The 26,776-nt window shown below is 45.4% G+C and overlaps 1 protein-coding gene across 1 annotated transcript in view; it reads left to right on the top strand.

The window, feature by feature from the left end:
• Nucleotides 1-8,254: 8,254 nt before the first annotated feature.
• tk2 (thymidine kinase 2) overlaps nucleotides 8,255-26,776 on the top strand; it is a 41,589-nt gene continuing 23,067 nt past the window's right edge. The window contains exons 1-3 of the mRNA XM_063067237.1: nucleotides 8,255-8,407; nucleotides 14,617-14,660; nucleotides 21,894-21,968. Of these exons, the coding sequence (XP_062923307.1) occupies nucleotides 8,317-8,407; nucleotides 14,617-14,660; nucleotides 21,894-21,968 (210 nt within the window). The 5' untranslated portion in view covers nucleotides 8,255-8,316. The remainder of the gene's footprint in view (nucleotides 8,408-14,616; nucleotides 14,661-21,893; nucleotides 21,969-26,776) is intronic.

Below are 26,776 nucleotides of genomic sequence, written 5' to 3'. Positions count from 1 at the left end.
TCCTCTCTGGCCCCGCCCAGCTCTCGCTTCAGCAGCCAATCCCTCTGTACCTGCGTTTGATTGACGTGTCGATCAGCCGGCGAGTCGGAAATTGTTGCCATTTCATAACCACTGCGACCAAAATAAACTGGAGAAATATGTGAGCGAGTGTGAGATACAGGCGCAGGGCATTTAACAGCAATAAATGTATTAAGCATTGTGGTAATCAGTCACTTACTTGGGAGAACTCTTAAAAGAACAGAAAAACTTCCGGCCGTTGTGTGTAGGGAGTCTGTATGTCTCTCCCCCCCCCCCCCACCGTACTGGGTGCTCCGGTTTCCTCCCACTAAAACCTGCATTGTGAGCCCATCTGGAGCTCGGACAAGCCACCCAGCTTGAGTCCTGTCTTCCATGGGTGGGGGAACAGCAGGTACATTTGGCTCACCCAGAGGGGCTTTGACACGTTGATGGGCATGTCCTGATGGCAAGGGCATGACAACTGAATACTCCAAGTCTTGGTGGGCCAGCTGAAGGCGATCCACCGAAATACGTTCAGAGTGACTCCTCTTGTCCATGATCTTTTCTTCTCATTCTGAAAAGCATTCCATCATATGGGACCGAAGAGGGTGTTGGTGTGCATCATGGCAGATGAAAACAAACAAGCTGGAATGTAGGTCAACCCGAACCCAAGTGCTGTACGCCATGATGGGAGATAGGAAGAGGTGAAAAGGAATTGAATTTACTGAGAAGGGTGGAATGCCGTTGAGAGACCCACCTTGTCGTGGCGTCAGGAATGAGACCATGGCTGCCTGTATACCAACTCAGCTAAGGATGACTGCAGGTCTGTTCAGAGCCCCAGCACGGCTGCTGGGAGATGATCATGCCAACACTCATCCATCAGGGAAGCCCCCAGAGCAGCCTTTCAGGAATGGTGAAACTGCTTGGATAGGCCATTGGACTGTGGGTGACATGCCGTGGTGTGATGTAGCCTAACACCCAGGTTCTGGGCCATCGCAGCCCAGAGGTTTGAAATGGATTGTGGACCACGGTCAGAGGGAATAACAGATGGGACGCCAAACCCAACAGCCCAGGCCCATGTCTGCGGCCATCGTCAATGTTAAAGGGACGACCTCTGGTCATCTGTGGTATGGTCCACCACGGTAAGAGGTGCGTGAAACCACGGGAGTGGGGAAGAGGACCAACAAGGTCCACAATGACATGGTCAAACTGTCACACGGGCACCTCATGAAGTGCCAATGGCGCCTGAACATGGCAGTTTATTTTTGCCCGCACAAGCTGCAGTGCAATCAGGTGCATTCTTTCCGAGGCCATGCCACAAACTTTAGAGCAACCAGACTGTGTGAGGTCTTCCAGCTTGGATGTGAGAGGCCACATATGGAGTCAAAAACCATCCATCTCCAGTTTGCGGGCATGATGGGGCAATGGCAACCATTGCAGAGGAGAGAAACCCCTGCTTCCCTGAACTTAATCTCAGCCAACCAGGGGCCTGTGACTGCTGTCCAGTAAGCCTGGACCTCTGGGTCAGTAACTTAGACGGTTGCATAGTTAACCCCTATGTGTACGGGCTCAGTGGTTGGCCATGAGAGGCAATCAGCCGTGGCATTATTTTTCCCCTTGATATGGTGTATACTAGTTGTGAACTTTGATATGTAGCCCAGTTGGTGTTGCTGCCGTACAGACCTAGGGTCTGATATTTTGTCCATCGCGTTCACAAGGGGTTTGTGGTCAATGAACATTGTGAAATGACGATACTCTAGAAGGAAACAAAAGTGGCAGACGGCCAGATAGAGAGCGAGAAGCTCACAGACAAACGTGCTGTACTTCCTTTCGGGGTGATGGAGCGGTCGGCTGATGAAGGCGAGTGGCTGGTACCTGCCTCCGTCCAACTATTCGTGCACAGCACCCACAGCATAGTCTGAGGCGTCAGTAGTAATGGCTGTGGGTGCATTGGGGACTGGGCACGCCAGTAAGGTCACATTAGAAAGAGCTCATTTGGTATCATCAAATGCCTGGTCATGTATGCTGACCAATCAGATTCAGGTTTATTATCGTGTTGTGAAATTTGTTAACTTAGCAGCAGCAGTACAATGCAACACATGATAATATATAATATAGAAGGAAAAAAAGTAAATCAACTACATTAAGTATATATATGTATAATGAATAGATTAAAAATAGTGCAAAACAAATAATATATATTTTTTAAAAAGTGAGGTACTGTTCATGGGGTCAATGTCCATTTAGGAATCATATGACAGGGGGGAAGAAGCTGTTCCTGAATCGCTGAGTGTGTGCCTTCAGGCTTCTGTACCTCCTACTTGATGATAACAGAGAAAAGGGCATGCCCTGGGTGATGGTGTTCCTAATAATGGACGCTGCCTTTCTGAAGCACCGTTCATTGAAGAGGTTTTGGATACTATGGAGGCTAGTATGCAAGATGGAGCTGACTAATTTTACGACTCTGTAGCTTCTTTCGGTCCTGTGCAGTAGCCTCCCTCATCCCCACCCCATACCAGATAATGATACAGCCTGTCAGAATGCTCCCCACGGTATATCTGTAGAAGTTTTTGTGTTTTAGTTGACAAACCAAATCTCTTCAAGCCCCTAATGAAATATAGCCGCTGTCTTGCCTTCTTTATAGCTGCATCGATATGTTGGGACCAGGTTAGATCCTCAAAGAACTTTACACCTACTCTCTTCACTTCTGATGTCTCTATGAAGATTTGTTTTGTTCCCTCTTCTTACCCTTTCTAAAGTCCACAGTCAGCAGAGTACAAGGTTGTTGCTGCAACACCACTCAACTAGCTGGTATATCTCGCTCCTGTACACCCTCTCATCTCTATCTGAGCTGTACAGCTCCTTCCGTGGAGGGTCAGACACCCTGAGCCAATAGACTGGTCCTGGACTTACTTTCCATCCGGCATAGTTTTGCATTTTGTTGTTTGATTGTCGGGGTTTTTTGTATTGCTATATTTACACTCTATCCTTGGTTGGTGCGGCTGTAACGAAACAAATTTCCCTCGGGATTAATAAAGTATATCTATCTATCTATTGCCTTTCAGCGCTCTATACAGGGGGAGCATAAGTTCAGCAGCTCGTGGAATAAAGTGGTGATAGAAATTTACCATACCTAAAAACGCCTATCGATTTTCTGTAGTGTAGGATGATAGGAAATCTATGATAGCAGCTACTTTTGATGGGAGGGGTTTTGCACCTTCTGCAGAGATGTGATGGCTGAGAAAGTCAATGGTTGACAACTCAAACTGGCATTTAGCAGGGTTAATAATCAACCCGTGTTGGCCTGTTCAGATTTGGATGCACTGGTGACAAGTATGTCATCTAAGTCAGCGGTCCCCAACCACCGGGCCGCAAAGCATGTGCTACCCGGCCGCGAGGAAACAATATGAGTCAGCTGCACCTTTCCTTATTCCCCGTCATGCATCGTTGAACTTGAACTCTGTAAAAGACGTATTGAGGTGAGTTTAACCCTACTTGAACATTCCCCCCCCACCACCACCGGGTCGGCCAGTCCGCAAGAATATTGTCAATATTAAGCTGGTCCGCGGTGCAAAAACGGTTGGGGACCCCCGATCTAAGTAAACAAGAAGAAAAGATAAGTCATTTAATTCCGAGTCCATCAGCTGTTGGAAAGTCTGTGCTGCATTTTTCAAGCAAATAGCATGCGCAGAAACGGAAAAAAGTCAAAAGGGGGTTAATCACAGCTGTTTTGGGAATGTCCTCCGAGCACACAGGTAGCCCTTAACTAAATCGACTTTCAAAACAATTCACTTTCCGGTCAAATGTGCTGAAAAGTCCTAGATGTGTGGGACTGGGTAACGATTGGGGGTGGGGGCCTTGTTAAGGCATCGGTGATCACCACATGGGATCTAGGGACCACGTGGAGGGGCGAAGCACTGGGGCTCTTTGACTGGCGGTGTATAATGCCAAGTATTTCCATGTTGGCAAACTCAGCCTTCATGGTTGGCAGCTTTTCTAAGTCCAGTCTACATGTGTGTGGGCACAGGCTGGTGAGCCAGAATGTGGTGCTCGACCCCATGTTTTGTGACTGTGGTGGAGAATATGGGTTTAGTGAGGTCTGGGAATTCGCCCAATAGTCAAGTAAGCTCACATGCGGTGGTGTGTGCTTGCAACACTGTGTGTCCAACAGAGTGATCAGCAGCACTGGGGCTCCACAGGGGACTGTCTTGTCTCCCTTTCTCTTCACCATTTACACCTCAGACTTCAACTACTGCACAGAGTCTTGTCATCTTCAGAAGTTTTCGGATGACTCTGCCATAGTTGGATGCATCAGCAAGGGAGATGAGGCTGAGTACAGGGCTACGGTAGGAAACTTTGTCACATGGTGTGAGCAAATTATCTGTGGCTTAACATGAAAAAGACTAAGGAGCTGGTGGTAGACCTGAGGAGAGCTAAGGTACCGGTGACCCCTGTTTCCATCCAGGGGGTCAGTGTGGACATGGTGGAGGATTACAAATACCTGGGGATACGAATTGACAATAAACTGGACTGGTCAAAGAACACTGAGGCTGTCTACAAGAAGGGACAGAGCTGTCCCTATTTCCTGAGGAGACTGAGGTCCTTTAACATCTGCCGGATGATGCTGAGGATGTTCTACAAGTCTGTGGTGGCCAGTGTTATCATGTTTGCTGTTGTGTGCTGGGGCAGCAGGCTGAGGGTAGCAGACACCAACAGAATCAACAAACTCATTCGTAAGGCCAGTGATGTTGTGGGGATGGAACTGGACTCTCTGACGGTGGTGTCTGAAAAGAGGATGCTGTCTAAGTTGCATGCCATCTTAGTCAATGTCTCCCATCCACTACATAATGTACTGGGTGGGCACAGGAGTACATTCAGCCAGAGACTCATTCCACCGAGATGCAACACAGAGCGTCATAGGAAGTCATTCCTGCCTGTGGCCATCAAACTTTACAACTCCTCCCTTGGAGGGTCAGACACCCTGAGCCAATAGGCTGGTCCTGGATTTATTTCATAATCTACTGGCATAATTTACATATTACTATTTAACTATTTATGGTTCTATTACTAGTTATTATTTATGGAGCAACTGTAACGAAATGCAATTTCTCCCTGGGATTAATAAAGTATGACTATGACTATGTATGCACTTGACAGAGTGACCGTGGGGAACTTAATGGTGAAGCAGAGTGACGACCCAAAATCATTGACATCCACAAGCTGGCAGTTCTTAAGAAAGAGCAAGAGTCCTTGGGCAAACAGGAACTCTGCGCCAAGCAGAGGTCTAGCCATCTTAGCCAGGACAAAGTCCCATGTGTCACGTCACCCACTGAAGCAGAGTGTCACTTGTCGTATCCCATAGGTCTGGATCTTGCTGCTGTTGGTGGCCTCCAACTTCTCATCAATAGGCGATGTTGGTCATACACTCAATTATGCACCTGTGTCACACAGGAGGCGTCACCCTGAAAGGATGTCTGTAATGAACAGTAGAAGACCCCTGGCAGCTGGAACTCATTGTGTTCACAGACCTCTGATGTCCCGATACCCTGGCACTGTCGAAGCTGCAAGGCGGTTGGCACTTTCTAGTGTTTGTACCGAAGCCAGTATGGTAAAAAACACAGGCACGGCATCATCCGTTTCGCAGCCGCGGGTGTCCTTATGTTGGGGACCTTGCTAACCAGGCTTATTGAGACAGGGAAAGGAGGAGGAATGATTCTCGGCAGCCTAGCTGAGTGTAGACTATCAGCCATTTTAGCAAGCTCCCTCTTGTCTTTCACAGGTGCATTGGCGAGGGCTATGCAAACTTGATCAGGCACCTGCTGCACAAAGAGTTCTTTAAAAATAAAACAAGGATGGTGGTTTCCCAGGAGAGAGGACATGTGGTTCATTGGCTCCAACGACTTAGCATCACCGAGACTAGGTAACAAGACCAACTGCTTGGTGTGCTCAGACTGCCATAGTCCAACAGTCTGTAAAAGATGATTTTCACCGATCAGTATTTATCATGTTCAGGAGGGTGTTCTTGCAGCCGTAGAGTTACATAGAAACATCTGGTGTTGTCGGTGGAGATTTATTGCAGAGTGAATTGGGCCTCAGCTTGTACAAACCAAGCATCGGCATTTTGCATTCAAAACTCCAGCAGTTTAAAAGCGACTGTGTTGGCTGACATGTTCAATAACTCTGGAATTGTCCTAGTGCATCGGGGTCACTAATGCAGGTTTTTGCAAATAAAATGAAGTGAGGCATTTTTTTGTTTAATGAAACCTGTAACACCTTTAAAAACCTAAACACAAAATCGAGCTAAAAACCTTTGTGTAACAACGTCATCACGTCAGACCAGCCACTTAAAGCGAAACCCAACTCAGTGTTGGGGTGGTTGTGAATTGTGTATATTTCCACCAATTAAGTTACCTTACAGGTGCACTGTCATCCGGAGGAGCAATGTTTTGTTTGGTTGTATACATGTGTAGTCAGATGACAATAAACTTGAAGATTTAAGATTGATTATTGTCAGTTGTAGTGGTAGTTAATAGTGTTACTTCTGTGTCACAAAGTTAGGCACTGCTACACAGAAGATGTTCACATACTGTACACACAGGTTGTCAGTAAAAGTTTAATTGAATATCCTGTATGCTGGTGCTCTGATGTGCTCTGCACTATCTCTCAATAACAAACACAATATCAATTGGCAGTACACCAGTGTAAAGGATCTGATGCAGTATTAAAAATACAGTAAGCATAAAGAACAGAATAAAACACCATGAATATAAATACGTAAGATTAGTATATATATACACACACTGTTACGTACCCCGTAACTGGGTTGCCAAACCAGCAGAAATGGATCACTCAGTTGGAGTCTGGACTACTAGAACTAAGAAAGTTTTATTAAAGAAACAAGCAACACAGTACTCTAATCAAAAGGATAATAAATGCAACAGTTCAGCAATGATAAACACACATGTACACAGAATTAAGATAACAGGATCAATCAAGCTCTATCGTTGTCTAGGGGTAAATGACCAGTTTCAAAGTGACGCAAAGTTCAGTTCAATTTAGTTCAGTTCAGTTCGCAGTAATCGCTGCCGTGGGAGATGGACAGTGTGGGGGTAGGAGAGAGAGAGCAAAACGAATGAATATTCAAACGGCTTCCACACAGACCTTTGATATTCTTCGCAGTCAGCTTTCGGGCGAGCCCTTTGTGATGTCATCTGAGGTCACCGACCATGACCCCTCCGTTTCCAGATACCATCGTTTCTCTGCGGTGAACCTGGCACCCAGGCAAGGGTGGACACACACCAGGTTCCCGCCGATCGTACCTTTCCACCCTGTGCGTCTATGGCCCGGTACTTCCCACCAACTTGTGAGAGACGCACCGCTTCCAGGGTCTTGTTACCTCGGGTGTCGTGTGTGTCCTGCCTTAGCGAACCTGTCCCTTTTTATCCCCCTGCTGGGGTATCGCCTGTCCATCACTTCAAACAGTTCAGGGTTCAAAGGGGGGAGCCGATCTTGACAGCTCTCCTTCTGTTAAACTCTCCCGTCCCTTCATTAACATCTCCAAATGCTGCTCCATTGTTTTCCTTATTTCTCTCTTTCTCCTGAAGACAGGTGGCAGACCAACTGCTGATCCCACTGGTGCCAGCCCAGGACAGTTAACATCTTAATCTATGTGTATTCTCGTCACAACACACACACGCACACACACATATATACATACACACATATACACACACACTAGATAGATACACACACACATATATACATACACATACATTCATATACTGTATATGCACACATACATAATCTATATATATATATATTAAAAAAAATAAATACTTGATGTGCATAAACATTCTCATTAGCATCCTCTGGACTTTCTCCAATGCCAGCACAAATTAGGAACCCAAAACTACTCGCAATACTCCAAGTGCAGTCTGACCAATGCCTTATAAAGTCTCCACATTACATCCCTGTTTTTATTTTCTAGTCCTCTCGAAATGAATGCTGACATTGCTTTGCTTACTACCGATTTAACCTACAAGATAACCTTCAGGGAATCCTGCCCGAGGACATTCAAGTCCGCGTGTACGTTTGATTTCTGAATTTGTTCATCGTTTATAAAATAGACTACGCCTTTACTCCTCTATCTGCTATTCCCCGCTCCTTTAACGCCAGCGAGGTGGGCCTGTCCCTTTAAGGCGGGCAGGAGGAAATGATACCGGGAGGATGTTACATTCTTGCAGGGGCGGGACGGGATTAAAATGCTTCCGTGTGCATAAGGGGTGATGAGCCTCCTGTGCCCGTATCGCCCGGGTTTGAATGTGTGTGGGTAGGCTTCTGCGGATGGCTGTGTGGTGTTGGAATCGGTTTTACCGGCTGCTGAAACCAAGCAGCGGCCGCGGGTGTGCAGGTAAATGTCCGGCTGTGGACTCGCAACGTGGGCAGCGTGTCGGACACGAACACGTTGTTTGATTAGTGTTCCGGCATTTCCACCACGGAGCCTCAGTCTCCGCATATGCGTGTTTCATAACGCCACTAAATACCCCCTGAGGCGCTGCACAATTCGCCACCCTCACGATGAACTACTATGGAGGAGCATCTTTATGGCTACTACAAGGTGTTGGGAGAAAATATAGGAGGGATGTCAGAAGTAGGCTTTTTACACAGAGTGGTGGGTGTGTGGTACACACTGCCAGGGGTGATGGTAGAGGCAGATAATAACTAGGGGCGTTTAAGAGACTCTGGGATAGGCACATGAATAAAAGAAAAATGGAGGGAAGGGCTAGATTGATCCTGGAGTAGGGTCGGCACAGTATTGTGGGCCGAAGGGCCTGTAATGGTCTATTCTTACTTAGAGGATGGTTGCAAGTGTGGACCGAGCTGCCAGCAGGAGTGGTGGGTGCGGATTGGAATTCAACATTTAAGAGAAGTTTGGATGAGTATGTAGATGGGGGGAGTGGGTCAATGGGACTAGGCAGAGTAACAGTTCAGAATGGACTAGATGGGCTGAAGGGCCTACTTCTGTGTTACATGCTCAGGAACTAACATGTTTCTACTAATACTCCCCCCCCACAGACTTTTAGTTTCTAGATGTTACGCTGTGTAGCAATACCATATATTTACTAGTGAATTGGATATGTTTAGGAGAATAATTGGTTTATTGTCATGTGTGCTGAGATGCGGTGACAAGTTTTGTGTGTTATCCGTGCCGATCATTCAAAGGGCGATGTCTGAAGAAGGTGACAGTGATCACGAAGGACTGTCACCATCTGAGACATGCTCTCTTCTCGTTGCTCCCACTGAGGAACCTGCAGAATCAGAATCAGATTTATTATCACTGGTGTATATTGTGAAATATGTTGCTTTGCAGCATCAGTGCCCTGACATACAAAAAATATAAATTACAATAAGAAATATATATGAATTAAGTAATCTCAAAGGGGATAACTTCACTCAACTTCATTTGTCCCATCGTTCAAGTTTTCCCATAACCAATGGATTCATTTTCCAGGACTCTTCGCCTCATCGTTTTTCGCCTCATCATTTTTAATATTTATTGCTTACTTATTTATTATTTCTTTTTGTATTTGCACAGTTTGTTGTCTTCTGCACTCTGGCTGGCTGAATGCCCTAGTTGGGTGGTCTTTCATTGATTATAAAACATAGAAATTTACAGCACATTACAGGCCCTTCAGCCCACAATGTTGTGCCGACCATGTAACCTACTTTAAAAACTGCCTAGAATTTCCCTGGCGCATAACCCTCTATTTTTCTAAGTTCCATGTACCTATCTAAGAGGCTCTATTGTATCCACTTCCACCACCACCGCCGGTAGTGCATTCCACGCACCCACCACTCTGTGTGGAAAAACTTACCCCTGACATCCCCTCGGTACCTATTTCCAAACACCTTAGAACTATGCACCCTCATATCACCTTGCCATCTTGGACAATGTCTCCCATCCACTACGAAGTGTACTGGGTGGGCACAGGAGTACATTCAGCCAGAGACTCATTCCACTGAGATACGACACAGAGCGTCATAGGAAGTCATTCCTGCCTGTGGCCATCAAACTTTACAGCTCCTCCCTTGGAGGGTCAGACACCCTGAGCCAATAGGCTGGTCCTGGACTTATTTCCTGGCATAATTTACATATTACTATTTAATTATATGTGGTTTTATTACTATTTAACTATTTATGGTGCAACTGTAATGAAAACCAATTTCCCCTGGGATCAATAAAGTATGACTATGACTATGTTAGCCATTTCAGCCTTGGGAAAAAGCCTCTGACTATCCACACAATCAGTGCCTCTCATCATCTTATACACCTCTATCAGGTCACCTCTCATCCTCGGTCGCTCCCAGGAGAAAAGGCCAAGTTCACTCAACCTATTCCCAGAAGGCATACTCCCCAATCCAGGCAACATCCTTGTAAATCTCCTCCTCACTCTCTACAACAGGGCTGGTTAACCTTTTACATCCACGTGTCAATTTTTTTACGCATGAGTTCAGATGTGATTTTTTTTCACACACGAGTTCAGATGTGATTTTTTTCACACACGAGCTCTATATTAACATTTTTACAAGAATTGAATGGGGGTACAAGAGTTGTATGGTGCATCTGAACTTGTGAATGAAAAAATTGACACGTGGAATGTGAAAGGTTGGCCACCCCTGCTCTATAGTATCCACTATAGATTATATTAGGGTTATTATTCTATTACGAATTTATTGAGAATAAGAAAATGAATCTCAGGTGACATACATATTTTGATATTAAGTTTGAACTTTGAGCTTTAGTACAAAAAGAGAGCAGTAAAGACAAAACAGTAGTGAGGTAGAGTCCATTCAGAAATCTTATGCGGAGAGAAAAAAGCTGTTCCTGAACGCTGAGTATTAGGAACAGCTTCTTCCCCTCCGGCATCAGATTTCAAATGATCCAGGAACCCATTAACAGTTCCTCACTAATTTGCTCTTTTTTTTGCATGACTTGCTTATTTTTTATATACTCTTACAATTTATATTAATTGTCTTTGCACCGTACTGCTGTCACAAAACAACAGATTTCACGACATATCTGATGCCCACAGTGATTTTGGGGATGGAGTTTCCAGGATTTAGACCCACTGATGGTGATATATTTCCCGGTCAGGATGGTGTGTGGCTTGGAGAGCAACTTCCAAGGGGTGGTGTTCCCCGTGTTTTTGTTGCCCTTGCTGGTAGAGGTGGTGATGTCCAAGGAGACTCAGAGTTGCCAGTACAAACTTCTACTGTGTGTGAGTGGATGGGACACCCATATGACAGCACAGCAGGTCACGCTGTCTCCTCGCTGCTCCCATCAGGAGGGAGATAGGAGTCTCAGGACTCACACCAGGTTCAGGAATAGTTATTACCCCTCAACCATCAGGATCTTGAACCAGAGGGGGATAATATCACTTGCCCCATCATTAGAATTTTCCCACAACCAGTGGACTCATTTTCAAAGACTCTTCATCTCATGTTCTGGATATTTGTTGCTTATTTATTTATCATTATCATTTCTTCTGTTGTATTTGCACAGTTTGTCTTCTGCGCTCTGCTTGAATGCCCTAGTTAAGCGGTCTTTCATTGATTCTGTTATGGTTATTCTGTAGATTTATTGAATATGACCACAAGAATATGGATCTCAGGGTTGTATATAGTGACATGTATACTTTGAAATTTGTCAAGTCGGTAGCTTTGTCCTCTATGATGTGGAGCTGTCTGAGTTGACCATAAGACATAGAAGCAGGATTAGGCCATTTGGCCCATCGAGTCTGCTCCAGCATTCCATCATGGCTGATTTATTTTTCCCCCTCAACCCCATTTCTCCTGCCTTCTTCCTCTAACCTGTGACGCCCTGGCTAATTAAGAACTGAACAATTTCCACTCCGGCTAAAGAATTTCCTCCTCAACTCTGTTCTAAGTGGTTCTCCCTGTAGTTGAGTGGAATGTGTAGGAGCCAGGCCCCCAGTAGGCTCAGTGGGACAGTGCCGATGTGGCAAATGTGGGCAAAACTGCTCACGAATCTGTTTTGATGGAACGTCTCTGATCTGGCACTTTAACTCTCCTTCTCTCTCCTGACCCGCTGAGTTTTTCTAGCTTTTTTTTAATATATAAAATTATACCAATCTAGGAACACTCCCGAGGATAGAACACTTGTTTCTTATTATCACGTGAACTGAGGTGCAGGGTGTATTTTACAGCTGCTGTCGTTACTGCGCAGTCGGGAATCTTTCGGAGGGTAGACCTCAAAATCCCCGGCTTTGCCTGCTGTTGGTGACCGAGGAGGAGGTCGAATCGTTCGGATAGTGATGGCACTCAGTACTCGGTGTCGGAGAGCTGATCAAGAGCTCGAAGTTTTCAGATGACTCAGAGTCGGACTGTGGTTGGCATGGCAGGGAGAGTTCTTCCTTCTCCCGTCTGTGTGAGATGTGGGACATTTGAGTGACTTTGAACTTTTTACTGTGCTCTTGGACTGCTTCATCAAGTTATGGTATTGTTGCACTGTTGTAACTATATGTTATAATTATGTGGTTTTATTAGTTTTTTTCAGTCTTGGTCTGTCCTGTGTTTTGTGATATCACACCGGAGGAAATATTGTATCATTTCTTAATGCATGCATTACTAAATGACAATAAAAGAGGACTGCGTGTCTTCATAATCTAAAAGTTTGTTTTGCATGCCATCCAAACAGATCATTTCATCACATTAGTATATTGAGGTTTGGTTGGCATTTCATTGTGTCCAGTGATGATGATTATGAGGACACGCAGTCCCCTTTTATTGTCATTTAGTAATGCATGCATTAAGAAATGATAAAAATGTTTTTCCAGAATGATATCACGAAAACACATGACAAACCGACTTAAAAATGAACAAAAACCACATAATTATAACATATAGTTACAACAGTGCAAAGCAATACCGTAATTTGATAAGAACAGACCATGACACAGTAAAAATCTCAGAGTCTCTCGAAAGTCCCATCATCTCACGCAGACGGTGAACCTCCAGTGCCGCCAACTTGGCGATGCAGCATCCCGGAAGCATCCAACCACAGTCCGACTCCGAGTCCGTCCCAAAAACTCCGAGCCTCCAACCACCTGTTCGACACCGAGGACCATCTCTGCTGAGCGCTTCGACCCCAACCCTGGCAACAGGCGATACGCAAAGCTGAGGATTTGGGGCCTTCGTCTCCAGAGATTCTCGATCGCACAGTAGCAGTGGCAGTGAAGCAGGCATTTCAGAAGTTTCTCCAGATGTTCCTCCGTGCTTCTCACGTCTGTCTCCATCAAATCCGGATTGTGTACGGCACCCCTAGTTACACATACCGATATTCATTTGGAATGGCCGCGCGTGCGGGCTGTGTCGTGCCGCCATCTTCTCCTCCCTCAGGAGGTCTGTGCAGGAGAGTTTTTAAAGTGGAAAAGCAGTTGATAGTACCACGCTGTCGATCTCAGAAGTCTGAATCCAGTGGTATGAACAGGCGTCAGAAGCTGAGGTCATCCCTGGTTGCAGTGGATGACCATCATGCCTTCTCTCCCTCGTCATGCCCTTCGCTCTCCACGGAGCGTTGCAGTACCGCCTTCCTGGGCATTGGATCTCACTGTGGATCTCCTCTGCCCAGTCCGCCGGAGCTGACTTCACATGCCGGAGCAGGCGTACCGACACTGAAAACAGAAACAGAATGCAGAATAGAGTGTTATAGTTACAGAGAGTGTGCAGTGCAGGCAGGCAATGGGGTGCAAGTAATATTGAGGTAGATTGTGAGGTCGAGAGTCATTTTATTGGACTAAGGATCCACTCAATATTATAACCTGTTATCAACTGTATGTTTGATATGTTTGTTTTGCACGGTATAAACCTTTTTTTTGTTGCATTGTAGACACTTATAAAAAAAATTAATTAAAAAAAATATTCTTATAACAGCGAAGTAGAATCTGTCCTTCAGCCTTGTACTGAAGACTTGCCTTTCATAGGATAATCTGCAGCAAACGTGTCTTCTATTCTTTCCGTATGGTCCCTGAGACCACTGGAAGAATCCAAAGTGCGACTAGGACGTTTCCTGTAGTGGGGCAGTCTAGGACCAGAGGGACAGTTACAGGGAAAGTGCAGGCAGACAGTAAGGTGCCGGATCGAAGCTGTGCTGGAGCCTGGTGGTACATGCTTCATTTTCTGCCCGGTGCGAGCGAGGAGAAGAGAGAATATCTGGGATGGGTGGGGTCTTTGATTCTGCTGGCAGCTTTACTGAGGTGGTGCGGAGTGCAGACAGAGTCCATGGAAGGAAGGCTGGTTCCTGTGACGTGCTGAGCTGTGTTCACAACTCTCTGCAGTTTCTTACCATCACGGGCGGAGCGGTCACCATACCAAGCCTTGATAGAATGCCTTCTGTTGTGAATTGGTAAAAAGTGGTGAGGGTCAAAGGGGACAATGACAAATTTCTTCAGGGAGTAGAAGTTAGCCGTGGTGTCTGTGCCGCACTGCCCTGACCCCGTCTTCCTGTTCCTCATTAGCCTCCTCATTGTATCCCGGTCTCTCTTTCTGTGGCCCCCTCGCGTCATGCTGTTCACCTAAAATGGGTTTTGTATCTTCCAGCTCGATTTCTCAGTGGCGCAGTGGCGGAGGAGAAGAAGTTGGTGGTACGTATTTTATCACCAACATTATCTTGCTTGTAGTATGTATATGTTCAGTAGAAACCTGTGCGGCTAGATATTTGATTCATCTGTCGTAAATTGGGGGACTGCTTTGTCGAGCACTACCAAAAGTGGAATTTTCCGGTGGCCAACCGTTTTAATTCCTATTCCTTTTTCTATTCCCGTCCTGGTTCATGGCCTCCTCTTGTGCCACGATGAGATCACCCTCTGGGTGGAGGAGTGACACCTCTTGTGCTGTCTGGGTAGCCCCCAACCTGTTGGCATGAATATTAATTTCTCCTTCCGGTTTGAAAAAAAGAATCCCTCCGCCTTTACTCTTCTCGTATTCCCCACTCTGGCCTCTTGCTTCCTCTTCTCACCTGCTCCACTCTCTTCACCTATTAGATTCCTCCTCTCCTACCCACCTGGCTTCATTTATCACCTTCTAGCTAGTCTTCTTCCCCTTCCTCCACCTTTTTATTCTGCCGTTTTCCCCCTTCCATTCCAGTCCTGAAGGAGGGTCTTGGCCTGAAACATCAACTGTTTTTTTTAGATTAGATTAGATTATGAGGACACATAGTCCTCTTTTATTGTCATTTAGTAATGCATGCATTAAGAAATGATACAATATTCCTCCAGTGTGATATCCCAGAAACACAGGACAGACCAAGACTGAAAAACTAACAAAACCACATAATTATAACATATAGTTACAACAGTGCAACAATACCATAACTTGATGAAGAACAGTCCATGGCACAGTAAAAAAGTTCAAAGTCTCTCGGAAGTCCCACATCTCACGCAGACGGGAGAAGGAAGAAAACTCTCCCTGCCATGCCCGACCACAGTCCGACTTTGAGTCGTCCGAAAACTTCGAGCTCTGATCAGCCCTCCGACACCGAGTACCGAGCACCACCTCTATCCGAACGCTTTGACCTCAGCCTCGGTCGCCAGCAGCAGGCAAAGCCAGGGATTTTGGGGCCTTCCCTCCAGAGATTCTCGATCACACAGTAACAACGGCAGCGAAACCAGCCATTTCAGAAATTTCTCCAGATGTTCCTCTGCTTCTCACGTCTGTCTTCATCAAATCAGAATTGTCCATGGCCCCTATTTAACAGATACGATATCATTTCACTGGAGAGCTGCGCGTGCTGCGTCGCGCTGCCATTTTCTCCTCCTGCCAATATTCCATCTATAGATGCTGCCTGACTTGCTGATTTCCTCCAGTATTCTGTGTGTGTTGCCTTGGACTTCCAGTGTCTGTAGAATCTCTCGTGTTTGCATTAGTGGAAAGATTTACTCTGCTTGATGGAGGTTGGGGACTGTGCAGTTTCTGCCCAATGAACCACCTGTAGTGTAAAATCTACCTGTATCTGACACCGGCACTCATCTCATTGCTGGAGGTTCAGTTTTTTTTTACCAGAGATTTCTGGATCAGTTGGGTGTTGGAGTGGAGATACGTCTCTACCAAAGGAGGTGCAAGGCACTCCTTCTCTCCGATAGCCTGTGGGTTACCCCTGGGCAAAGTGTAGCACCTCCTTAGCCCTCCCGATCAACGTGCAGATCACAAGTCCCGGTTATGTGACCACTGACACCAGGCAGACAATCTCTGAAGGGTATTGCTCAGGGCTGGGTTCATCAGTTTTGTAAAGACACTGGCCGGAAGAAGGCAATGGCAAACCACTTCTGTGGAAGAATTTGCCAAGAATAATCGGCCACGTCATTACAACACGGCACATAATGATGTCAGAATCAGGTTTATTTTCACTAACATTAATTGTGAAATTTGTTTTATGGTGCATAGTTCCCTGAAGGTGGAATCTCATGTGGATAGGGTGGTGAAGAAAGCTTTTGGTATGCTGGCCTTTATAAATCAGAGCATTGAGTATAGGAGTTGGGATGTAATGTTGAAATTGTACAAGGCATTGGTAAGGCCAAATTTGGAGTATTGTGTACAGTTCTGGTCACTGAATTATAGGAAAGATGTCAACAGAATAGAGAGAGTACAGAGAAGATTTACTAGAACGTTACCTGGGTTTCATCTCCTAAGTTACAGAGAAAAGTTGAACAAGTTGGGTCTTTATTCTTTGGAATGTAGAAGGTTGAGGGGGGACTTGATAGAGGTATTTAAAATTATGAGGGGGATAGATAGAGTTGACGTGGATAGGCTCTTTCCATTGATAGTGGGGGAGATTCAAACAAGAGGACATGAGTTGAGAGTTGAAAAGGGCAAAAATTTAGGGTTAACATGAGGGGGAACTTCTTTGCTCAGAGGGTGGTAGCTGTGTAGAAGGAGCTTCCAGCAGAAGTGGTTGAGGCAGGTTCAATATTGTCATTTAAAGTTAAATTGGATAGCTATATGGACAGGAAAGGAATGGAGAGTTATGGGCCAAGTGCAGGTCGGTGGGACTAGGTGAGAGGAAGCGTTCGGCACAGACTAGAAGGGCTGGGATGGCCTGTTTCCGTGCTGTAATTGTTATATGGTTATATGGCGGCAGTACAGTGAAAGGCATTTAAAGAAAAACTCTAACAATAGGTAATGTGTATGGTGAGGCCTAATTTGGACTATTGTGTGCAGTCTTGGTCACCTACCTCCAGGAAGGATGTCAATAATGTTGAAAGAGTACAGAGAAAATTTATAAGGATGATGCCATGTCTAGAGGGCCTGAGTTATGAGGAAAGATTAAATAGGTTAGGACTTAATTTCTTGGAACATAGAAGATTTAGAGGAGATCTGATAGAGGAATGCAAAATTAAGGGGTACAGACAGGGCAAATGCAGACAGGCTTTTTCTATTGAGGTTGTGTGGGGCTACAACCAGTGGTGATGGGTTAAGAGTGAAAAGGGAGAAGTTTAAGGCAAATGTGAGGGGAAACTTCTTCACTAAGAGGGTCATGAGAGTGTGGAACAAGCTGCCAGCACAACTGGTGCATGGGAGCTTGACTTTAACTTTTAAGAACACTTTGGATAGGTACATGAATGGTAGGGGTATGGAGGGCTATGGTCCCACTGCAGGTCGATGGGAGTAGGCAGTTTAATGGTTTGGTGTGGACTAGATGGGCTGGAGGGCCTGTTTCTGTGCTATACTTTTCTATGACTATGTAAAATAAATAAGTATTGCAAAAGAGAGAAAATTAGTGAGATAGCGTCGAATTTGGTGATATTGATGACAGGCTCTTTGGAAGTCAATAATGAGGTGTAAAACTCGGTGTTATGGCCATTTTATTAAGTGTTTCAAGATCAAACAAAGAAAAGACAAATCGAAATTGTGGTTGTCTCATACTCAGACAAATTTCCAGTGATAACAATTAATGTATAAAATAGTCAGATTCAAGTGGTGTGCCACCTGCTGCAGAAAAACCGAGAAGCTTCTGGAAAAGCACAGAATCAGCTAGATACGTTTACTGGAAAATTTACTGAACAATTACGCGTAGACAGGTGATTATATAAAAATACAAGCAAGTGTAGGGCAGTTAAACTACAAGGGAAATACTAGAAAAATACAATTCTTTTAACCTAATCCAATAAGTGGGTTCATTGTCCATTCAGAAATCTGGCGGTGGAGGGGAAGAAGCTGTTTCTGAAACGTTGAGTGTGTGTCTTCAGGCTCCTGTACTGGTTAACTGAGGTTTTCAGATATTGGGAAGTGAATGACACTGACAAGGCCAGCATTTGTAGCCCAGCCTGAGTTGCCTCTGAGACGGTGGGATTGAGCTGCCTTGAACCACTGCAGACCTGACGAAGGTGTTCCTATGTTGTATTATTTATTGAGAGATACAGTGAGGAGCAGGCCCTTCCAGCCCAGCAAATTGCATCATCAGCAACCCACTGACTTACCCCTACCCTAATCACAGGACACTGTACAATGACCATTGACCTACTAACTGGACACTGTACAATGACCATTGACCTACTAAGTGGCCACTGTACAATGACCATTGACCTACTAACTGGACACTCTACAATGACCATTGACCTACTAACTCGTATGTCTGTGGAATGTGGGGAGAAACTGGATCACTCGGAGGAAACCCACACGGTTCGTGGGGAGAACATACGAACGGTGTCTGAATCGAGCTTTGAGCTCCGCCACTCCAAGTTGTAGTAGTGTCTGGCTAACCGCCACACTATGGTTTCAAAGTTCCACAACTTAGACCCCGTGATAATGAAGGATTGATGGGATACTTCCAAGCTGATACAAAGGTTGGTGGTATTGTGGATAGTGGAGAAGGTTGTAGGTTACAGTGGGACATGGGCAGGATGCAGAGCTGGGCTGACATGTGCCAGATGGTGTTCAATCCACAGGAGTGTGAAGTGATTCACTTTAGAACATGGCAGAGTGCGGGCTTAGTGGCAGGGTTCTTAGCAATGTGGAGGAACAGAGGGATCTGGAGGTCCATGTCTGTGGATCACTCGAAGTTGATAAGAGATGTTAAGAAATTGTATGAAGTGTTGGCCTTCAGTAGTTGGGAGATTGAGGTCAAAAGTTGTGAGGGAATGTTGCAGCTCTATAATACCTTGGTTAGGCCACACTTGGAGTATTGTGTTCAGCTCTGGTTGCCTCATAATAGGAAAGATTTGAAAGCTTTAGAAAGGGTGCAGAGGAGGTTTACCAGGATGCTGCCTGGGTTAGAGAGCATGGCTTATGTGAATAGGTTGAGAGAGCTGGAGCTTTTCTCTGTGGAGCAGAGGAGGGGGAGAGGTGACTTGATAGAAGTGTACAAGATGACAGATTGAGTTTCCCAGGGCAGAAATGGCTAATACAGAAGTTTTCAGATGACTCTGCCATAGTTGGATGCATCAGCAAGGGAGATGAGGCTGAGTACAGGGCTACGGTAGGAAACTTTGTCATGTGGTGTGAGCAGAATTATCTGCAGCTTAATGTGAAAAAGACTAAGGAGCTGGTGGTAGACCTGAGGAGAGCTAAGGTACCGGTGACCCCTGTTTCCATCCAGGGGGTCAGTGTGGACATGGTGGAGGATTACACATACCTGGGGATACGAATTGACAATAAACTGGACTGGTCAAAGAACACTGAGGCTGTCTGCAAGAAGGGACAGAGCCGTCTCTATTTCCTGAGGAGACTGAGGTCCTTTAACATCTGCCAGATGATGCTGAGGATGTTCTACGAGTCTGTGGTGGCCAGTGCTATCATGTTTGCTGTTGTGTGCTGGGGCAGCAGGCTGAGGGTAGCAGACACCAACAGAATCAACAAACTCATTCATAAGGCCAGTGATGTTGTGGGGATGGAACTGGACTCTCTGATGGTGGTGTCTGAAAAGAGGATGCTGTCCAAGTTGCATGCCATCTTGGACAATGTCTCCCATCCACTACATAATGTACTGGTTGGGCACAGGATTACATTCAGCCAGAGACTCATTCCACCGAGATGCAACACTGAGCGTCGTAGGAAGTCATTCCTGCCTGTGGCCGTCAAACTTTACAACTCCTCCCTTGGAGGGTCAGACACCCTGAGCCAATAAGCTGGTCCTGGACTTATTTCATAATTTACTGGCATAATTTACATATTACTATTTAATTATTTATGGTTTCATTACTATTTAATTATTTATGGAGCAACTGTAACGAAAACCAATTTTCCCTGGGATCAATAAAGTATGACTATGACTATACTATACCAGGGAGCATCATTTTAAAGTGATTGGAGGAAAGTCAAAGACAGATACATAGGGGATATAGAACGTAGAAAAATACAACACAAGAACAGGCCATTTGGCCCACAATGTTGTGCTGAACCAGCTAGAAAGCGAATCAAAAGCTCCCAAAAACTAATCCCTCCTACCTACACCATGTCCACATCCCTCCATCTTCCTCACATTAATGTGCCTACGTAAACATTCTCTTAAAAGCCTCTAAAGTATTTGTCTCTACCACCATACCAGACAACGCATTCCTGGCATCCATGACTCTTGGAGAAAATAAAACTTGCCTCTCACATCCCCCTTGAACCTACCCCCACTCTCCTTCAAAGCATGGGCTCTGATATTGGACATTTCAGCCCTGGTAAACAGATAGTCACTGTCCACTCTCTCTATGCTTCTCATAATCTCATAAACCTCTACCAGATCTCTCCTGAGCCTCCAGCACTTCGGAGAAAACAACCCAGGTTTATCCAGCCTCTGTGATAGCACGTGCCCTCTAAACCAGGCAGCATCCTGGTAGACCTCTTCTGCACCCTCTCCAAAGCCTCAGCATGCTTCCTATAATGAGGCAACCAGAACTGTATGCAATACTCCAGATGTTGCAACATAACCCCCTGCCCTTTGAACTCAGTGCCTCGACAAATAAAAGCAAGCATTCCATACGCCTTGTTAACCACCTTATCAGCCTGTGTAGCCACTTTCAAGGACATTTTAGAAACTCTTAGGCACATGATGATAGGAAAATGGATGGCTGTGTAGGAGGTGTTCGATTGACCTCAGAGCAGGTTTGAAGGGTTGGCACACCACTGTTCTGTGATACCTGTGGGTGATCAGCATGGGACATCTGTATCAGTGTGCATTCTGGGCATAATCTTCAGTGGGAACAGTAGTGAGTTTCCCAAACTCTCCCGCTTGCTTTCATCTCTGGTAATCTGAGGGACATTCAAAATAAATTTATTATCAAAGTCACCATATACAAACCAGATTCATTTTCTTGTGGGCATTCACAGTAAATACAAACAATAATAATAAATATTGAGAATATGAAATGAAGTCTCCTTGAAAATGAGTCTACAGGTCGTAGAAACAGTTCAGTGATGGGCAAGTAAAGTTATCCCCTCTGCTTCAAGAGCCAGATGTTTGTAAGGTTATAACTGTTCCTGAACCTGGTGTGAGTCCTGAGGCTCCTATATCTCCTTCCTGATGGCAGCATGAGAAGAGAGCATGCCTGGGTGGTGGGGGTCCCTGATGATGGATGCTGCTTTCCTGTGACAATGCTCCATTTAGATGTGCTCAATGGTGGAGAGGGCTTTACCCGTGATGGTCTGGGCTGTATCCATTACTTTTTGTAGAATTTTCTGTTCAAGGGCATTAATGTTTCCATACCAGGCTGTGATGCAGGCAGTCATTTTACTTTTCACCATAAGACTATAGAACTTTGTCAAAGTCTTAGATGTCATGTTGAATTTTCACAAACTTCGAAGGAAGTAGAGGTGCTGCTGTGCTTTCTTCGTAGTAGCATTCGCATGCCTTCTGAGGATGGAAACCGAATAATTCTGCTCGTGTTTCGTTTCAGATCTGCGTCGAAGGGAACATTGCAAGTGGAAAGACCACGTGCTTGGAATATTTTGCAAAATACAGTAACATTGAGGTAAGTAATGGCCTGTATAAGTGTTTTGAATTCATTCTTACAATGTGTGAGTACTGGCAGGGTTGGCTCTCCTGTCCATCCTGATTCCAGTATTTAGTTGATGCAGGGATCTCCATAGAAACATTGGCTGTTATTCCGCTCCACACCCAGCCCTGAGGCACCAGGCAAGGTCATTTGATTCCAAACAATTGGTTTATTGATCATTACAGAATGTCTCTCTGGTGCTTCCCACTCCCTCCCCTTTTCCTAACCATGATTCCCGTCTCCCTACCCCCTTCTCACTCAGTCCACAATAGAGACACATATCAGAATCGGGTTTCTCATCACTCACATCTGTCACGAAATTTGTTTTTCTTAGCAGCAGCAGTACATTGAAATATATAAAATTACAATAGTACTGTGCAAAAGTCTTGGGCACCCTGACTATACAGTGGCATGCAAAAGTTTGGGCACCCCGGTCAACATTTCTGTTACTGTGAATAGATAAGCAAGTAAAAGATGACCTGATTTCCAAAAGGCATAAAGTTAAAGATGACACATTTCTTTAATATTTTAAGCAAGAAAACTTTTTTATTTCCATCTTTTACAGTTTCAAAATAACAAAAAAGGAAAAGGGCCCAAAGCAAAAGTTTGGGCACCCTGCATGTCAGTACTTAATAACACCCCCTTTGGCAAGTATCACAGCTTGTAAATCGCAGCATGATTGATCCACCCCTGTGCTTAACAGTTGGAGAGGGGTTCTTTTCATGAAATTCTGCACCCTTTTTTCTCCAAACATACCTTTGCTCATCGCGGCCAAAAAGTTCTATTTGAACTTCATCAGTCCACAGGACTTGTTTCCAAAATGCATCAGGCTTGTTTAGATGTTCCTTTGAACCTTTTGAATAGAACTTTTGCACGCCACTGTATATATTTGCCAAAACATCTTAGCACTGTACTGTACTTGAGACCATCACCCCTACTGTCAGTAGCATTAGCTACGGACAGTAACTTGCCAGAGTCCACTGTCCTGGGCCAGTCTTTTACGTTGTCTCCAGGTGGAGCCCATCTTCAAAGATCCTTCCTCTCTCAGGGATGAGGCCTTTGGAGCTTCTGTTGGCGTTTTCCAGGATGGGATTGCTAGCCCCATGTCCAAACTTCTGCCACAAAACAACAAATTTCATATCGTATGTCAGTGATAATAAACCTGGTTCTGATTCATCCATAAATCTGTGATGGATCAAGGACCAAACCCTTTTCTGTTTATTCATACGGTACAGAGAATCTCAGTCATTTTCTCACTGACTTTGTAGAGTTTGTGCTGTCTCCTGATTATTCTGACCTTCATGTCCATGCTCACTGCTAATTCTTTGAGCGGGAGCGGTCTTTTATTTGTACTTCAGTGGTAGTGGTCTCATTTACTCCCACTCCCACACCCGCACTGCCCAGATTGACCCCCCTGGACCTTCCTCCGCCATATGTTGAGCGCAGAGAGGTCGATATGTGCCTAGACTTGTAGAAGCACAGTGTAGATCAAAGTCAATACCGTTTGTGTCATCATATCCTACCTGAGGTTCATTTTCTTATGGGAATTCACAGTAGTTACAAAAATTTCAATAGAATCAGTGAAGAACTATACACAAGCAACAATGTGCAAAAGGCAAACTAAAATAAACAAGTAATAAGTAGTATTGAGAACAGGAGTCGTAGAGTCATTGAACATGAGTCCATCGGTTGTGGAATCGCCTCAGTGTTGGGTTGAGTGAAGTTATCCACACCGGTCCAGGAGCCTGATGGTTGAGGGGTAATAACTGTACCTGAACCTGGTGGTGTGAGACCTAGGGCTCCCATACCACCTCTCTGCTGGTGGTAGTGAGAAGAGTGGTGGGGTGGGGATGTAGGAGGGGTTTTCACCACCTGCTTACCAGCACTTGATCCACAGGCTCATCCAGGTGCTTCTCAGACATTCTGGGAGTCTGTCTCCGTCAGTTCAGTCAAGTGTGTTACAGGTTCTGAGCACACTCTGGGTGAAAAAGTAGCCCCTCAGACCTGGTTTGGTCCTCTCACTCTTCAGCTTGCAGTCCCTGGCCTCATACGCCTCTGCCGTGGGGAAAGAGATTATCTCAATGTCCATTGGAATGTGCTGTTTGCATCAACAACCGACACAGTCCGACCATGTGCAAGTGTCACCGTGCTTTCAGCTCCAACGTAGCTTGTCCACGACATATTAACCCTAACCCGTAGGTCACTGGAACGTGGGAGGAGAAAGCCCACGCAGTCTTGGGGAGAACGTACAAACTCCTTACCGACAGCAGCAGGCATTGAAACATGGTTGCTGGCATTGTAGGCCATTGTGCCAACCACCACGCCATTGTGCCGCCCTCATCTGTATCTCATGGTTTTACATATCCCTCATGGGTCTCCCCTCAACATTCTCTGCTCCAGGGAAGACAAACCCAGCCCACCTTGTCTCTCCTTATAATTAAAATGTTCCATCTGAGGCAATATCTTAGTAAATCCACTCCACACCCTCCCCAGTACAATCTCGTTCTTTCTATAGTGTGGTGAGGAGCCAAATGTGATGTTAGAATTAATTTCAAGAGGACTAGAATATAAAAGTAATGTTGAGACTTTCATAAAGCGCTGGTGAGGCCTCACTTGGAGTATTGTGAGCAGTTTTGAGTCCTTTATCGTAGAAAGGATGTGCTGAAACTGGAGAGGGTTCAGAGGAGGTTCACAAAAACGATTCCAGGATTGAATGGCTTGTCAGATGAGGACAGTTGATGGCTCTGGGCCTCTTCTCATTGGAATTCAGAAGAATGAGGGGTGACCTTATTGAAACCTATCAAATGTTAAAAGGTCTTGATGGAGTGGATATGGGAAGATGTTTCCTATGGTGTGGGAGTCGAAGACCAGAGGACTCGACCTCAGCATAGAGGGGTGTCCATTTAAATGAAGAATGTAGATGAAGAATTTCTTTAGTCAGAGGGTGGTGAATCTGTGGAATTCGTTGCCACAGGTGGCTGTGGAAGCCAAGACTTTATGCATATTTAAGGCAGATGTTGATGTATTCTTGATTAGTCAGGGTATGAAGGGATACGGGGCGAAGGCAGGAGATTGGAGCTGAGAGAAATGGATCAGCCATGATAAAATGGTGGAGCAGACTCGATGGGCCAAATGGCCTAATTCTGCTCCTACGTCTTATGGTCTGGAACTGTACTTAAACACTTAATGTTGTGTTCAGATTCAGTTGTCCTTCTACAGAAAAGACATTAAACTAGAAAGAACGTGGAGAAAGTTTACCGGGATGTTTGCCAGGACCTGAGGGGGTGGACAGGCTAGGGTTTTTTCCTGGGAGCATAGAGGGCTGAGAGGTGATCCTGTAAAATCATCGGGGCAGAGATGGGTTAAATCATACCCATGAGAAAAGTCTGCAGACACTGGAAATCCAGAGCAACACACACAAAATGCTGGAGGAACTCAGCAGGTCAGGCAGCATCTATGGAAATGAGTAAACAGATAACATTTTGGGCTGAGACCCTTCATCAGGACGAGTAGAGTGAATGCACTTAGGCTTTTTCCCAAAGCTAGGATATCAAGAACTAGCTTAAGGTGTGATGGGAAAGATTTAAGAGGGACAACTAATTTCCCCCAAGGATGCTATCTATGTGGTATGAGCTACCAGAGGAAGTGGTTGAGTCAAAGACATTGACAACATATGAAAGGCTCTTGCACAGGTACGTGGATAAGAAAGGTTTAGAGTAGAGGTTCCCAGCCTGGGGACCTTGGACCCCTCAGTTAATGGTAGAGGTCCACGACATGAAAAAAAAGGTGTAGAGGGATATGGGTGAAATGGGAGTAGCTTAGATGGCCATCTTAGTTGGCATATATGAATTGGACTGAAGGACCCGTTTCCTTGCTGTGGCTTCAATTAGATCTCTCCTTAACTGAGTAAAGGAGATAAAAGTCTTGGCTAAGCAAGTCTTTCAATAAATCTCAATTATTCTAGGGAAGTTTGAGTTCAGGAAGTCTTCAAGACCCACGTGTCTTGACTGTTCCTCAGCAGACTGGCTTGGTATAGAATTGTCTTAAGGCCAGGGACTGGGGACTGGAGGCCTGGAGGGAGCCTGTCCTCTGGTTAGAGGCCTATCTCTGTGGGTGAGAGGGGCCTGTCCTGGGTTAGAGGCCTGTCTCTGTGGGTGAGAGGGGCCTGTCCTGGGGTTTGAGGCCTATCTCTGTGGGTGAGAGGGGCCTGTCCTGGGTTAGAGGCCTGTCTCTGTGGGTGAGAGGGGCCTGTCCTGGGGTTGGAGGCACGTGTGTGTGTGTGTGTGATAGAGAAAAGGGGCTTGTCTTTTGTTTGTTGCTATCATTATTGTTGCTTTGTTGTTCTGCTGAGCATCGTGGGCATGTTATGTTGCCTCCAGAATATATGGTGACAGTTGTGGGCCGCCCCCAGAACATCCTTGGGTTGTCTTGGTTGTTTGAATAGTGAAAGGCCTAGATAGAATGGATGTGAAGATGATGTTTCCTATAGTGAGTGAGTCTAGGACCAGAGGGCTTGGCATCAGAATAGAGGGACGTCTGTTTCTTTAACCAGAGAGTGGTGAATCTGTGGAATTCATTGCTGTAGACTGCCGTGGAGACCAAGTCACTGGGTATGTTTAAAGCGGAGGGTGATTATTCGGCCTGTCAAAGATTACGGGGAGAAGGCAGGAGAATATTGGCGAGAGCAGACTCAGTGGGCCAAATGGCCTCATTTTGCTTCTGTCTTCTGGTCTTCAGGATCAGTCAGTTGTGTTATCACTGACAGAAGTTGTGAGATTTGTTTT

Source organism: Mobula hypostoma, chromosome 14 (assembly GCF_963921235.1).
Source record: "Mobula hypostoma chromosome 14, sMobHyp1.1, whole genome shotgun sequence".
NCBI classification, from domain to species: domain Eukaryota; kingdom Metazoa; phylum Chordata; class Chondrichthyes; order Myliobatiformes; family Myliobatidae; genus Mobula; species Mobula hypostoma.
The sequence above is the reverse complement of the archived record's forward strand: the minus strand, read 5'-3'. Positions and strand labels throughout refer to the sequence as shown.